The 16320-nt window shown below is 37.9% G+C and overlaps 2 protein-coding genes across 3 annotated transcripts in view; one reads left to right on the forward strand and one right to left on the reverse strand.

Annotated features, from left to right (window-relative positions):
* Positions 1-1037: 1037 nt before the first annotated feature.
* On the forward strand, positions 1038-7981 carry LOC129773109 (putative gustatory receptor 28b). Its single transcript, XM_055776662.1, has 5 exons — positions 1038-1856; positions 1927-2076; positions 7488-7556; positions 7614-7703; positions 7765-7981. Exons 1-5 carry the CDS (start codon positions 1038-1040, stop codon positions 7849-7851), a joined length of 1215 nt encoding a protein of 404 aa, XP_055632637.1. The 3' UTR covers positions 7852-7981.
* Positions 7878-16320, reverse strand: part of LOC129777676 (sorting nexin-2) — a 41731-nt gene continuing 33288 nt past the window's right edge. For both annotated transcript variants that reach the window (XM_055784093.1, XM_055784094.1), the window contains exon 5: positions 7878-9398. In XM_055784093.1, coding sequence (XP_055640068.1) covers positions 9348-9398 — 51 coding nt within the window. In that variant the 3' untranslated portion in view covers positions 7878-9347. The remainder of the gene's footprint in view (positions 9399-16320) is intronic.

Here is a 16320-nt window from a genome sequence, read left to right on the forward strand (position 1 = left end):
CAGTTTGAACGAGGAAGGTCCACCATCGTTCGGCATGCTGGTATCGTTTTTTGGTGAGCTGCTGATAAGCATTAAGCAAGTTCTAATGCACCTGCATCTTCTCCGGCAAAAACGTGCAGTGAAAGAGTTGTTCGACAATTTTGTTTTTGTTGCTAATGAATTAAATCTGATATCAACGTCGAAAAGTTCATTCGCCACGACAATGCTCTATCCTGTATACTTGAACATTCTAATGGATATTGCTTCTTTTATGTTGATGGCTTTTGAGGTTTGGTTATATCTAACTACCGACCGAAGGATGGTAATAACGATGATATTCTATATACTCTCCGGCATGAGCAGTTATATGATAATAAGTTTTTACCTTTCATCGTTGTGTTATTTTGAGTTGTGTTTAGTGGCACTTAATGAGTTGCTTTATCCAAATACATTGATGCAAAGGAGGGCCGCAATGGGGAATATTCGGAGATTGATGGATAGTCGCATGAAATTGTGCAACATCTCAAAGAAGCTGGGAAAAGTGTTTGGCTTCGCTTTCCTTTGCGTCTCCGGACAGAATTTCGTGGCAATAAGCGTGTCGCTGTTCTTCATGATCAAACGCTTTAATGCAAACGGTTTACAACTCGAAGATTCACCGATGATTACGGGATTGATTGCAACCTTCTTCGAACTGCTGCAAACAGCGGTAGTTCTGCGGAAGAGCAGTGACATATACGCGATGGTAAGTTGAATTATAAGTGGTTTATCTGGAAGTAATTTATAATTTATGTTCCCGAAAGCGTGTGAAGAGTAACATAAACACAATCACTCTAATACCAGAGTCGATAAATGTCCAGACAACTGCATCACTAGTATTTCTTCAAGAAATTGTTTATTTTCTTAATCCATGTTCAATAATATGGTAATTAACATGTTGAATTATTGAAGACGAGTCGTTAGAAACGTCACATAAAAACTACTTGGTCATTCATTTTCTACCGACTATTACGCATCAAACGATCCATTTTGCTTGCTGCTCGATAGTTGTTTGGTTCAAAATGTCTACCTGGGGAAGAATTTTTCGAGTGGATCGTTTTGTTGTAGTGCAAAACTGCTTACTGTTCTTTTACTTCATATCATTGATAACGGGATTTTCCATACAAGCGAATAGCGGAACAGTGAAGAAGCCGAAAGTGTCCAGAATCTTAGTGGTCTACAATATTTCCTTGGCCATTATCCTTGGAATATGTTACAGAAGTGCCAGTGAGTTGTTGACTGTCGGAGGCAAACGCAGCCCTGTTACGGTTGTCGTTGATGGCATCGAGTCCATGCTACTCTTACAATCGATGATCTTCGGCACAATTAGACGGTACCGGTCATGGAACCAACTGGTGGAAATATACAATGAGTTTAGAAAAATTTCTCATGAAATTGGATATTCTCTGAGAGAAATATGCCGTCCTGTCAACGAAAAGGTCCTGCAAAAACTTTTGTCCAGCATCGCACTTCTCGTAGTTATTGTGGTGGCTGTACTGTGGCGGAAAATAATGGTGGAGAATGTGCCATTGGACTTTTTCACCATACTCTCATCAGTGTATCCGAAAGTGATGATTGTTTATGTAACGGTTTGGTTCTACCTGAACGTGTTGTACGTTCAACGATTTCTGGAACTGCTGAATTCCAAGCTTGAAGCGCTACATCGAAACGTTGCTGAGGCAATTGCTTCGAAGAAATATTCAGAGAGGCATATTCAGAAGTTGCATCAAATTATGATACTACGTAGCCGCGTTGTGAATTTGGCTTGCAGAATAAATCAAGCTTATGGTTACACGATGATGATGGTATATACGTTGATTGCGATGTTGAATCTTAGCCAGGTGTGGATTAGCCTTTATATTTTCTTATGTTGTCTGTGTTCAACGTTACCAAACATACTATATATTTCAGCTGTACTATTTGTTCATCACAATTTACCGATACGTACGTTATTCATCCGACCCATACGAGCGGTTGAGTATTTCGATACTCTTCATGTGCATTTTAAATTTTTACGAGTTGTATTGTGTTGCTGATGTTAGCGAAATGTGCGTGGAGCAGGTATGTGGTTCTTTTCAAAACCTCATCAAAACATACATCCTGTCAATAACATGTCCTACACTATAAACAGGGGCAGATGCTCGTTTAACCGAGTACCATTTTCCTGATTGTTTCAAAATCAAAACACAATTTGCTACGGTTTTTGTACAGATCATCTTCATTATTTAATTGTTGAAGATTCGCTAGAGGTCCGCCAAGGTATTGCAATCTGAACTACAGACTGGCCAATCCAGTAACGAGATATTTTCCTCAGCAAACTAACTTCGACTGCTTGGAGACATGGATAGATACATTGTCATGCTGAAAAATGGTGTCCTCATTCGCGTCGATTTCAATGTGACGGATTAAAATCTATTCCTGAAGCTCCCGGAATCAATTCGGGTTGAGATGAAACAAATCGAATGTTTTTGATGGTAAGAGCAGGCACCCCTCCCCATTGAATCTCAACCCCAAAGTTTTCCTTCGATTTCGCGACGTTGATTTGACCTAAGGCATGCCAGTAGCAGCAACTATAACAGTTCGGTTAGTCTGAATTATTATTTTCTCTTACCAGAAAACAGTACGCCAGTACAGCACGTAAGCTTCGGTTTTCCTCGAAGTTTCTTCCGGTACAAGGTGTAGATTCACGAACCATTACCTCATGATCTGATTCTGCCGTGGATCTGGTTGTATTAAATCGTTATTTAATTGGCAGTATCAGCAGTATCAGCATCTCTCATCGCTGGGTTCAATGGGGTATTGTTCCTGGTAGGAAGTGGCATACTCGCGTTCAAGTCGTGGGTAATATGTAGCTGTTGTTGAATAAGTACCATTAAGTTCTGGATTCGATTAAATCATAAAATCATGAAATTAATTTCCCTAGTTTTTCCACAATCACTCGAAACTCCATTTCCCCGAACTAGACGGAATTCCCGAGCAACAAGTCGGTCATTACTCTTGGAAAAAAAATATTTATTTGTCCTAGGGATCATTGAATCTTTGACATGATTTGCCAGACGAAAACAAGTATATTAGTGAGCTTCACCCTGTAACATGGTGTACTATTTTTCGACACGCCATGACCATATTATGCAGCTCTTTGTAAAATTCGGAACGGGAACACTTCAAACTCTTCATTTGTTCATGAATCTTCAGATATATTTTGTCATTTGTTCTTTCGAATAAACTTCTTGAGCTGTTTCGATGTGAACTAAGTATCTCTATCAGTCACCATTACCAACGGAAATATTACATCCGTTTGCGGTATGTTTTCCTCAGTTTTTTCCACTTCCTCATCAATTCCTTATTGTCTTTTGTCTTCCGAAGTTCGCCCTTCATAATGGCCTAATAGATCTCAATCGGACGGAGTACAGAACAGTTTGGTAGCTTAATTTGGACACACCATCCACAAAATTAAAGTGATGGGCACAAAAGAAATCCACTCCCCATTTGAAATCAAAGTGTTCCAATATTGAAAGTTTTTTTTTTAATTTTCGGTATTCCAGTCAAAACTACGTAAAAGCAGGTATTTAGTAGACCATTTTGCCATTCCAGAATTTATCACAAAAAATAACCTTTTTTCCTAAATAGTTACTTTTAGGGTATGATATAAAAAAATCCACTTTTGTGAATTTGTTGTACCGTTTTTTGTTCATCGATGTTTTGACAGTTTTAGGGATAGATAAACTTTTCTATGGTGGTTCGGCACTCCTTTTCTCTCTCTAACGGGGGCTGCCGTACAAATGAAACACAAATTTCTGCATAACTCGAGAACTAGTCAAGCAAACGGAGCCAAATTTGGCATGTGGAGGTTTTAGGGTACAATAAATGTTTCTATGGTGGTTGGACACCCCTTTCCTGTTCCCTATAGGAGACTGCTAAAACAATTTTGCATAACTGCATAACATCTGACACAAACATAATTTTCGTAGCTGTTTATTCAACTTTTGGTGCATAGTAACGTGTTTTTGACGCGGAGGAAGCTTCCGGGAAATGGGTGGAAATCAAATCTCAACAAAGGTCCGAAATTTGATTGTGTATGACTTCCAGCGTAAGGAGTCTCAACGAAATATTGATGGGTAGTATGATGTAAGCAGTGGTGCGGTCCAGCTGGACATTCGGAAGCATCAGATGCATGGTAGCGTGGTCGATCGACCGGGACCGAAATGTGAGACTTATGCAAGAACGGACACGATGTAAAGAAAAACCCACGAACAACGATTCAGACGATTAAACAAAGGTTGGATCTGGACCTTCCCAATCGCACCATTCCAAGACGCTTGGTGGAACGGGACCTGAAGAGATACTTCGCCAAAAAACGACCCAAAATCAGCAACACCAACAACAAAAAACGACTTCAGTTTGCGCGGAACCATGTCAACAAGCCGCTGGAGTTTTGCAAGCGTGTTATTTGGTCGGACGAGTCCAAGTTTTGGCTGTTTAGCAAGAAAATGTGACTCCGAGTGTGGCGGAAGAGTGACGAAAGTCTTCAGAATCGGCATCTACAACCGACAATGAAGCACGGTGGTGGAAGCATTATGGTGTGAGACTGTTTCTCATGGGCTAGTGTGGGAAACTTAGCGCAGGACAACGGTATTATGACTGCCGATGGCTACATCGACATTTTGTGCGAGAATCCATGCTGAAAATGGGACTACACCTTCCAGCAAGATGAAAACCCGAAGGCCACAGAGAAGAAAACATCAGCCCAAAGCTACGACTTGAATCCTATCGAGAATTTATGAACGATTTTGAACCACAAGGTGGACAAAGCTGACGTTATGACACCTTCGGAATCTCGTGGAGAGTATGTCAAAGCGTTGTGAGTTGATTTGCACGATAAAATACCCTACGAAAAGTATCAGCTCAATCGGAGTTAATTTACTAGTGTCGCAAACGTCAGAAATTGCGTTTTTTTAGAAAACCGAAAAATCACCCAATATTGTACAAGGGGTATATGAAATCGGAATTTAAAAAAAAATTATGCCAAATCTATTAAAATTGCATGAAATGTCAAGATTTACTGTGTTCTAAAAAAATTGCGAAAATTGACAATTCGAATTCGAATTGCCAAAGTAATGACCACTTGAATAAATATGAATTGTTTTTTCAACAAAAATTGTGGACTCAAAATCATAAGAAATAAAAAAATTAAGATATTAAAAACGACAATTTAAATAATTCATTTCTACATGCTGAAAGAAAATTTCAGCAAAATCGGTCAACTAGATTCTGAGATAAATGTACCATTCTTTTTTTAGTGATTAAATTGCCATGTGATAATTGGTTTATGTTATGACTTTGTGACGACTTTTATGTGATGCAATATTCGTATTTAGAAGTAAGCTACATCATTAGGGCCTTAAAGCCCGTTGATGAATTAACAAATAAATAAATAAATAAATAAATTAGCTGAATAAACATGGTTAGAGAAAAAACGCGCTGAAAGATTCGTACAGCAATGCTACTTCCCTTGAGGTGACCCCATTGTTTGTTTCTGTAGCTTCCCAACGAGATGAAATATCAAAAAATCCTTTCGACACAACATTTCTGAAGGTATGAGCCTTCTCTCACGGGATCGTTCGTCATATTTTGGTTGATGTGTTGAGCATGGCAAAAGTCGCAGCACGACTAGTGCCAAAGGAGCTCAATTTTCTTCAAAAATTTAATCGCAAGCAATTGGCAAAAGACATGCTTGAACGATCGAATTTGGTCCCACGTTCATCCCAAGCATAATTACTGGCGATATGGCCCCGTGTGACTTTTTTTTGTTTCCGAAACCCATATAAATGGCATAAAAATTAATTCGCTATAAAAAGTGTTTCGATGACTGGATTGTTCGTTGGAAAAAGTGTGTTGTTTCAGATGGCTCCTATTTTAAAGGAGATATTTAAAATTTAAATGATGACAAAATGTACATCTATAATCTAACAAAGCGTCCGCCGCTTTAGCCGAGGGCTTTGGTTTAGGATTTTGGTTTGTTCCATATTTTGAAATATGTTGCATACGCTTATGTCACTCAGGTATATAGGGTTGGGTTTCAATCAGTTAGTATGTACAAAATATAAAAATGTAATGAAAGTGATTGCACTGCAAGCAAGAACAGAGAATATCTGTGCCGTTATGTACCCAATATTGGCATCGATAGCGTTGGATCCATCCATCGCCGCCCGTAGAGGAACTGAATTGTGCCGACAGTTGCAACATAGGGAGTCCTGTGGAAGATTCTATGATCGTTATTTCGTGTTCAGCGCTCAGTGCTAAACTGAAGTTATAGTGCTTTTCTGCCTTTTTCCCGCATTGTTAGAATTTTGAAATTTCTGGTCTGTACCTGTTGAATGAAGATAATAATTTTTAGTTTACTTGCTTCTCCTATTGATAAGAGATAGTTACTGGAATCACTGAATTCTCATCGACGTTGAATTGCCTTAATGGTGGAATGTTGTATTTCTGTTGTACGTCCTCCAGTAAATCGTAGAATTTCCCGACTGCAATGAGGTTGAATTCTTGTGCCCTGGCGGCACAGGTTGCTTCTGATGTCCGAAAAGAGAGTTGTGGGTGGTGCTTTCGAAAATCAGCCAACCAATCTATTCCAGCTAATTGCTTTTGGCTATTGGAAGGGTGAGGAATATCATTTCTTCCGGCCAAATCATACGCCAGCTTCTGGATTTCTCTTGTCGTAACACCGTAGAATCGTTGTCCATAGCGAGAATATTGCTCCGTTGTAAAAACATTACCAAATGATCGGAACAGCTGGAGCTGCAAAGGATCTGCACAATGTAAATAACGTTCAAGTGTTTTCTACGGGACACAATGCACTAAGAATGCATGTCGCACTGACGTAACACTCTTCACCGCTTCGATTGCCGCGTTCAAGCCGTTCTGTGACCACTTCTTACGAGCGGATGTTCTGATATAAGTCCGCACCATGATTCCACATCTAGCTATCTCCAATTATGTTTACAAATGGTCATACTGCTCCGCCACGTACATTTACGCTCAATAAAAATGAACTGATCTTTTATAAAACACGGCAAAGCAGTACAATAAATCAGTGGAAATGTTCAGAAATAATACCAGTACCAATTGAACTAAAGAGCAGAGTCATTATTTTCAGTATGAAGCGTACAGAACTTATTTTGTTGACTGCTTTTCATATATGGTTTTCGTCATAATCAGTCAGTGTGAAATTCGTTACAATACCTTTATAAAACAATTGAATTCGTATACGATTTTCACGGAGATACTTAATAAGAATATTTCTAACTCAATTGTTTAAAAATTAGTGCTGTTGGTTCAATAACAAGCTCAAACGAAGGGTGGCCCATTTTACCCCGCCTGGTCATATTGCCCCTATCTACCCTACTTACCCATATTCGTTTCTGCATGTAAGAGGGCGTTATGTTTTCATGCTATATTCTCATTATTTTCAGTCCAATAAGACATCCGAAATCCTGCAGCGATTCAATGGATTGAATATGGACGCACGATTACAACAAAGCGTAAGATATCCATACACTATTAAATATAAACTCTCAGTTGAGGTATTACTTTTCTAGATGGAAATATTCCTCATCCAGCTGATGCATCATCCCATAAAGTTCACAGCATGTGGGATGTTTACTCTGGATTACTCGATGCTCTTCTCCGTGAGGATTTTTTCTTATATGGTAAACATAACGACTTTAATATCATTCGTTTTTCTTGCAGATCATTACTTCAGCAACGAGCTACCTCATTATTCTTATACAGTTTGAACTAGCGAACAGTAGCAGCTGTAGCAAAATCACACAATAATGAACGAAGGGAAGCAAAAAAACATATGCGTTTCGATTACCTAATGTTTATTTTTATAGCTCTCATATATATACTTTTCAAAGTGAAATAATTAACAATAATTTATTCTTTGTTTCCTTTTTTTATGAAATATAGACAATTATCAAGTATCACGCTAGTGTACATAGCACATAGGAAAGAACAATCGTAAGCTAGAGTAAATTATAACAGCAAATCTACAAAGATGTTTAAAGAAAAATACGTGTTCAGTTGGCGCGATTTTCACTGGCCATTCCATACTAATCTCTCGGTTATAACGAATCGGAGGCGCTTGAGATATCTGTATCATTCTTCTATTACACCATTCTATTGCAGAAGAAAACGTTGTATGCGTTTTATAGTAACATTTATATATAAACATAATTTGGAATGCTCTGGGTTTGTTCACTCAATTATTATCGTCATGCACTTATCAGTTTTCACATGTCAGAATGCACGGATGATTGTTTAACTCGGACGCAATGGTTCTACGGTTGACTCGCACGTGTAATAAGATCAATAAAAAAAACCTGACACTTACAAAAACAATCAGATCGAGATTTTAAATGCATGCAAAGTAGAGACAAATCGTAAATGTTACCCTATCTCGTTTTCACCCTTACTATAGGATCAATTTTTCTATAACATGGATTGTAAGTTTATTACTTTTTCCTTTTCGCTAACGTGTGGAAAAGATATTCACTGTTTGCCAAAACTTCACTCTCAATGATTCACATAGCAGTATTTTCCTACTCACCCACTACTCAATATTTTATTTTTATAAATCTACAAATCGCAAAAGAAAAGTTAATATTTGAGAAGATCAAGCTTTATCAAATGCTACCCATTAATCTTATCTCGCTACTTTACCGCTACATACCACATCTTTTTCGTAGAAAATGAAGAATCAGTGCAATCGGGAATATCTCGTCTGTTTTCAAGCTCAAGAATAATTTTGTCATGCTACGCAAAATTTCAATCTTGTGGTGTGGGCAGGAGAGGAATCACTTCTAACGATACCATATATTTACACTTTCTAGTTCACGGATTAATATCAGCATTTGCGTGATATGTCCCTTTTGGTCTTTCACTACCCGAGCTCTGAGCCTAGCGAGAGGTAAACAATTATTTACACAACGCTTCCAGGATAATTACAACATATCTCTACAACGATTAACAACGTTGGTCATTTTGCTCATCTCTGCGTTTCTACCGGAGAAAAACGAAATAATCTATGCGAAGATGCATAACAAACGTATTAACAATGATTTACAAATCAAAGTAAAAAAAAACTGGTCTACCGCTGTTACTGATTGGTTGTGAATGCTGAAATATATCGAACAGAAAATAAAAAAAAAAATCTACGAAATTCTAGCGTTGGCGTCGGCGAGATTGATCGAAAGGCGGAGAGAATTCGCCAACTTTCTGCTGTTGTTTTCATGTTCGGCATAGCTCCCATTCGAGGCGTTCAGTTCGTCTCATGCAATTTCTTTCGCGACTGGCAGTATCGCCTCCCAGTATTTCATTTGCTGCAAATGGTAGATTATTTTAATTTGTTGTTTCACATACTATAGGGCAATTCCATCCGAAATCAGATGACCGCCGACCGCTGACCCGACCCTCTCCGATTTTTTTAAAACTTGGTACTTATGGTTGAAACTACCTAGAATCACAATTTTCATTATCATATGACCAATTTAAATTACGACTATTTTTTTGAAATGGCGTTGATCTTTCTTTCAAAAAATCATAACTGAAAATCCAGATGTTTGATTAACATACAATGTTTGTTAAAATTTTTGAAAAATTAATTGCCTACTAAGAAAACATAATATTTATAATGCACTGTTAAACAATTTTCCTAAAAAAATTATTTTAATATGAAAAACTAGAAATGGGCCATATCTGTGATATATCTGTGCAAGGTGGACGTAGGACTACCGTTGGGTTAGCCATCAATAAGTTACAAAAATGTAACTCTTAGACATTTTATCTTTCGAATAAAGTGATTATTATACCACTTCTTTGAGCCTGGAAAGAATTATTAACGCTTAAAAGAGAAAACGATTCCTCCTTGGAAACACTTTCCAGATCATAGTGTTTAGACAAGTGCACGAGAATATTTCCATGTTACTTCTCAATCACATCTAAATGGATTTCCGAGTAGGAACCGGCTTGTAAGCCATAGGTCCGATGGCAGAAAAGAAATATGATGAGAAGAGAAGAGCATTTTGTTTAGGAGAGTGAGCGAGCGAGAGCATTTCCTCGATATTTTGCAATCACTTCTCAATGGGTTTCCGAGCGGGCACCAACTTATATACAGATTTGTGTGATTTCAATAGTCTGTTTTCAAAGCAATTTGTAAGCTCTTGAAACATTTTCTCGAGTCAATAAGTAGCAAGTATATAACTCTTGGACATTTTACTTTTTGTTTAAAATTATTATCATACCATTTCGTTAATCTGAAGCAGAATTATTAACGCTTCAAGAAGAAATGGATTACCTCGGATCTACTCAGCGAAAATAATACCTCCCTTCCCAACAATTGGAAACGACGAACGATTACGATTACATTTTATAACCTGCTTTCATCAATATGATTCCATTGAAATGTTGAAATATCCACTTCCCATCCATCTGTATCGAATTATCATCGCTAAATGCTCCGTTCAGTTCGACTGCAGAAAAGATATGGAATTGGAAGAGAAGAGCATAGTGTTTATGCGAGCAAGCGAGTCTTCCCGTCACTTTCTAATTACAACTCAATAGATTTCCGAGCAGGCGTCAGCTTATATACAGATTTGTGTGATTCCAATAGGCTGTTTCAAAGCAGAACAAGCATATTTGAGCGTTAATTCTTCCTAACCAACTGAACGAAATGGCATGATAACTACTTCATCAGATAGAGAAAATGTCTACCCATTACATACTATTATTGATTTAATTATTGATCCAAAAACTTGTTTCAATATTTCATAAATTGATTTGAAAACAATCTATTGAAATCATACAATTCTGTATATAAGCTGGCGCTCGCTCGGAAATCCATTTGGTTGTAATTGTGGTCTCGCTCACACACCTAAGCTTATGCTCTTCTCTTCAAATCACATGTCTTTTGTGCCGCCGAGCTAAACTAAAATCAAAGCGCCTTGGAAAATCGTTATAGAAGAGACCTGCAAGCTGTGAGTACTTTTTTACACTCTTGCATTTTTGGCGAACGGAATACATGTTCCCGAACACGGGCACGTAATCAAGAAGCTTCGATTCTATTCAGGCCAACCAACAAGTTCAAAAGAGCTGAATTTCATGTGTATCCTTGTATAAAAATTCCTTATTCCTTCATCCCATACCGTCCACTTATCGGCATCTTCTATTCACTCACACACTAACAAAAACTTTCAACGTTCTTTAAAAATATTCCTTCATGCATTCATTGAGAATTAAGGGACGAATGACTTTCGGGTTAAAGTCTCTTGAAAACACAAACAAATCATCATTGAGGAGAATTAATTCAGATGAAACTTCAAATAAATGATTACCATTTTTTTACTAAGCGAACGCGCAACCAATGTGGCTACGGAGACCCCCGTTTAACTTTTTAGTAGCTATAGTCTCCAAAATCTTTGGCTGCCATACTAATGAGGCATAGGTTATCCTAAACCCACATAACCATTTTTGGTTTAAACCACCATGTTCTGCCTATCGTTTTAGTGCATGACCATAAAGCAATGTTGACCTTACTGATTATTGAATCTAAGTGTGCGTTTCAGTTTAGTTTAGCATCTAGTATTACACCTATGTATTTCACTAAAACGCTGAATTTTTTTTCCTATCCTCCAAGATGTTGAGACTGCAGATGCTGTTTCGCCTTTTTGGTGAAAGGAACAATTGTTGTTTTTGAGAAATTTATGCTTAAACCTTCTGTGATACACCATGATTGTGTAAGGATGTTAGCAATCTGCATCCTACTCGATATCAACTCGTCGAACTTGTCACGTACCATTATAACTAGATCGAAAAGCGGAGGTGATAGAAATCTTTTGTTGCAATCACACATATCGACCCGCCCATGCAATTTTTTTTTTGACGAAATGAGAATTTTTAAATTTTTATCACAAGCGTGTGTAACGCTTGAATTGGTAGGCAAAGCAGTATTTAGATAAAGGGCACTTGAACATAAATACCGACTTTATGTAATCATGGAATACTTTCTCTGTGTTTTCATGCTATGATGATGAATTTATTGGTCTGAATGATTTTAGGAGTGATTTATCACGTTTCTCAGTTTTCGGGATGAAGACAAGTTTAACGAGTCTCCATGTGGAAGGAATGTGCTCTAGTATCAGACTTGCCTAAAAAAATCTCGATTAGAGATAGAGTTAGCTTTGATTCTTCTTTCGAATCAGGGCTGGAAAAATTCCACCTGCACCTGTTGATTTATATGGTTAAACGAAAATCACCCGTTTTCTAATCTGGCCATCAAGAAAAACAATCCAGCAACTATGCTTGCGACCTTGTTTGCACTTTCAGGCAAATCTTTTTTGAGTTTTTAGGGATTAAAAAGTAAACAATTCAAAACGACTTATGTTCATCGTAAAACGATCCTTTTCACTTTTTTACTTCATGTTTCAAAAACAATCAAAAAACCTTCAATTCCTGCGTGGAAAAATTGGATGTACAGTTCAAGTTCAAAAAAAAAGATCAGCAATATAAGCAAATAACAAAAAGCAATTCTTTAGTATTTGATATGGCCCTCTTTGGCGTCCAGCACTGCCTGTAGGCACCGTGTCATCGATTCGGCGAGATTTCCTGATCACAGATGGAATATCCTCTCAGATTTCCACAAACGGCGTTTTGGTCGAGCTTTGTTCCTTGGATTTTCATTCTTCAGACGGTTTATGATTTCCCACCATAGATGCTCAATAGGGTTCAAGTCCGGTGATTGCGGAGGGTTTTTGAGTTAATTGGGGATATTATAAAGCAGCCACTCGCGCACAACGAAAGCGGTGTGCTTGGGTCATTATCCTGTTGAAAGTAGTAATCACGAGAGACCCAAATTATCCACAGAAGATTGTAGGTTAGGTTTCAGGATATTCAAATAAGCCATCTTGTTCAAAGCCGAATCAATGAACTCCATGGTGTCGTCCTAGTTGGCGCCATTGTATCATACATCAGCTGACTCTCACCGCCGAGTTTTACTGTGGGAACCAAATGCTGAATCTAAAGCACCGTTCCTGGTTTCCTTCACACCATCTGTGTTACATCCGATTCGAAGAGATTTTATTTTCGACACATCCGTATGAAGGACCTTGTTCCAGAACTTCTTAGGTTTGTTTACATATGCCTTAGAATACTCCAATCGTTTTTTTTCATATTCACCTTTGAAATGAAAGGTTTTTTACGGGCAAAACAACCTTTCTTATTGTTCCTGTATGCTACTCTCCGGATGCCAAGATACTTTTGCGTCTTTTACCGGGAGATTTTTGATGTTATTTCTGATATTTCGCAATTACTTTCTTCGACAACACATACCTATTATCAATTATAAGCGTAACAATATCCGTTTCTATCCTTTAATTGTCATTTTAATCAAAAAAGGTTCAAACATCAACAAAAACAAAAATGAACACTGTGGTTGGGTATTCATATATCATAAATCATGTCCGTAAGATATTAGAAAATGCACACTGCTGTTGGACACTGCGATTGAGATTCCGACATTTTACTAACATTATTTTAATTATAAAAAATTGATTCTATCTCGAGAATGGATGGTCCTTGGATAAAACGTTATATTAGGCTGTCAAAAAAGTCCTGCGGTATTTCCGCGAGGTGTCGTTGTAAGCGCGTAGTTCTAGTTGTATTCATTGTATCGTGTCATACTATAGCTTGTTGGAAAGGTATTTTTGCGTGCTATATTATAGCCTTTGACAGTGTTTTGTTTGGTTAAGTCGTTCGTGAGTTATAGTGTCGCAAATATGGAGCAAAATAAAGAGAAAATCCGACATATTTTACAGTACTACTATGACAAAGGCAAAAATCTCAAGCTGCCAATAAAATTTGTGCAGTTTATGGACCCGATACAGTTTCCATTTCCACCGCACAACGATGGTTTCAACGTTTTCGTTCTGGTGTAGAGGTCGTCGAAGATGCGCCACGCTCCGGAAGGCCTGTCGTCGAAAATTGTGACAAAATCGCTGAATTAGCCGAGAAAGATCGGCATAGTAGCAGCCGTAGCATCGGCCAAGAGCTGGGGATAAGTCATCAAACCGTTATTAACCATTTGAAGAAGCTTGGATTCACAAAGAAGCTCGATGTATGGGAGCCACACACGTTGACGCAAAAAAACATCTTTGACCGTATCGCCGCATGTGAATCGCTGCTGAATCGCAACAAAATCGACCCGTTTCTGAAGCGGATGGTGACTGGCGATTAAAAGTGAGTCACTTACGACAACGTGAAGCGCAAACGGTCGTGGTCGAAGCCCGCTGAAGCGGCTCAGACGGTGGTCAAGCCCTCATTAACGGCCAAGAAGGTTCTGCTGTGTGTTCGGTGGGATTGTCAAGGAATAATCTATTATGAGCTGCTTCCCTATGGCCAAACGCTAAATTCGGACCTGTACTGCCAATAACTGGACCACTTGAAGGTAGCACTCATGAAGAAGAGGCCATCTTTGATAAACAGAGGCCGCATTGTCTTCCATCAGGAAGCTCCGGGAGCTCGGATGGGAGGTTCTTTTGCATCCGCCGTATAGTACGGACCTTGCACCAAGTGATTACCACCTGTTTTTGTCCATGGCGAACGAGCTAGGTAGTCAGAAGTTAGCCACAAAAGAGGCCTGTGAAAATTGGCTATCCGAGTTTTTTGCCAATAAGGAAGCGAGCTTCTATAACAGGGGTATTATGAAGTTGGCATCTCGTTGGGAACAAGTCATCGAACAAAACGGCGCATATTTGACTTAAAACAGATGATTGTAACTAATTTTATGAACAAATGAAAATTTAAAAAAAATACCACTCGACGAAACGAAAACCCTAAAATCTCGTGTTACAAGACGTGTCAGAAATTATCTTTTGGTTTCCTAAGAATGAAAACCTGTAAAATGTGAAATTTTTCGTAATGTAAATGTATTTTTTTATATTCTATCGTTTAACGCATGTCCTTTTCATTGAAATCCAATGGCGACGGCGGAGAGTTATCCTTGGAAAACCTGGAAAGGTAACCGAGAGAAACCTATATATTCTATTACTCATCGCACGTACTTTTCATCGAAATATCTCTCCACGTTATCTTTGGGAACCTGAGAAGGTAACCAAGAGAAATCTACATATTCTATTATTTATTACTCATACTTCGTATTTCAATTAATAAAGAATTAACTAATTAAAGTTGAACGAGTTAAACAATTAAAGAATGTTATATTTTTTACGCATTTTTCTACAAATTTACATCAAAATGACACCCAGCATCGCTCCACTGGATCCAAAGAGTGAATCAACTATAAATCAACAGTATATCGTACAAAAACTATACAAAAGTGAACCCTAACACACTAACTAGAAACTTTCTACGTCAAATTAAAATTTATAAAACTTAGCCTTTCACCTGCATATCAGACACTCACTAAAACAGATACACTTTTCTATACAAAAAGCATAATCCTTGTGATCCACTTCCAGTATCCGAAATCTGAATCAAAATCAGGAATATACTTAAGAAGCGGGGGTTTTCAATCTGAATACTTCATCAGAAATATGAATTAGAAAATTGTAAACCAAAATTGAAATACAAAATTTTATAATAAACAATTCACAGGATATATTTGAAGCTGCATCAATTATATACACTCTGGGCCTGATTCTCGAATACACTTCGAATATACTTCACGGTGGAAACGGAAAGAAACGTATCCGCGATGACAACGGTACGGTGTCGACATCTGGATACGAGATCAGTTTCCCACTAAACTTATCATTATAATATCAAATTATCTTCAGATGAAATTTTTGTATGATAATAATCTCATACAAAAATTTCAATCACATGAAGAAAACAAAGTATTCCACTCACATTGAATACAAGTTTGATACGAAGAAGTTAATTTTCATTAATGATTTTTTATTTGAAAAGTGCTCATTCTGCCTGAAAACTCATTATTATCTTTTGCATCCGCCGTATAGTACGGACCTTGCACCAAGTGACTACCACCTGTTTTTGTCCATGGCGAACGAGCTAGGTAGTCAGAAGTTAGCCACAAAAGAGGCCTGTGAAAATTGGCTATCCGAGTTTTTTGCCAATAAGGAAGCGAGCTTCTATAACAGGGGTATTATGAAGTTGGCATCTCGTTGGGAACAAGTCATCGAACAAAACGGCGCATATTTGACTTAAAACAGATGATTGTAACTAATTTTATGAACAAATGAAAATTTAAAAAAAATACCGCAGGACTTT

The sequence above is a fragment of the Toxorhynchites rutilus genome, chromosome 3 (assembly GCF_029784135.1).
Source record: "Toxorhynchites rutilus septentrionalis strain SRP chromosome 3, ASM2978413v1, whole genome shotgun sequence".
Classification (NCBI taxonomy): Eukaryota; Metazoa; Arthropoda; class Insecta; order Diptera; family Culicidae; genus Toxorhynchites; species Toxorhynchites rutilus.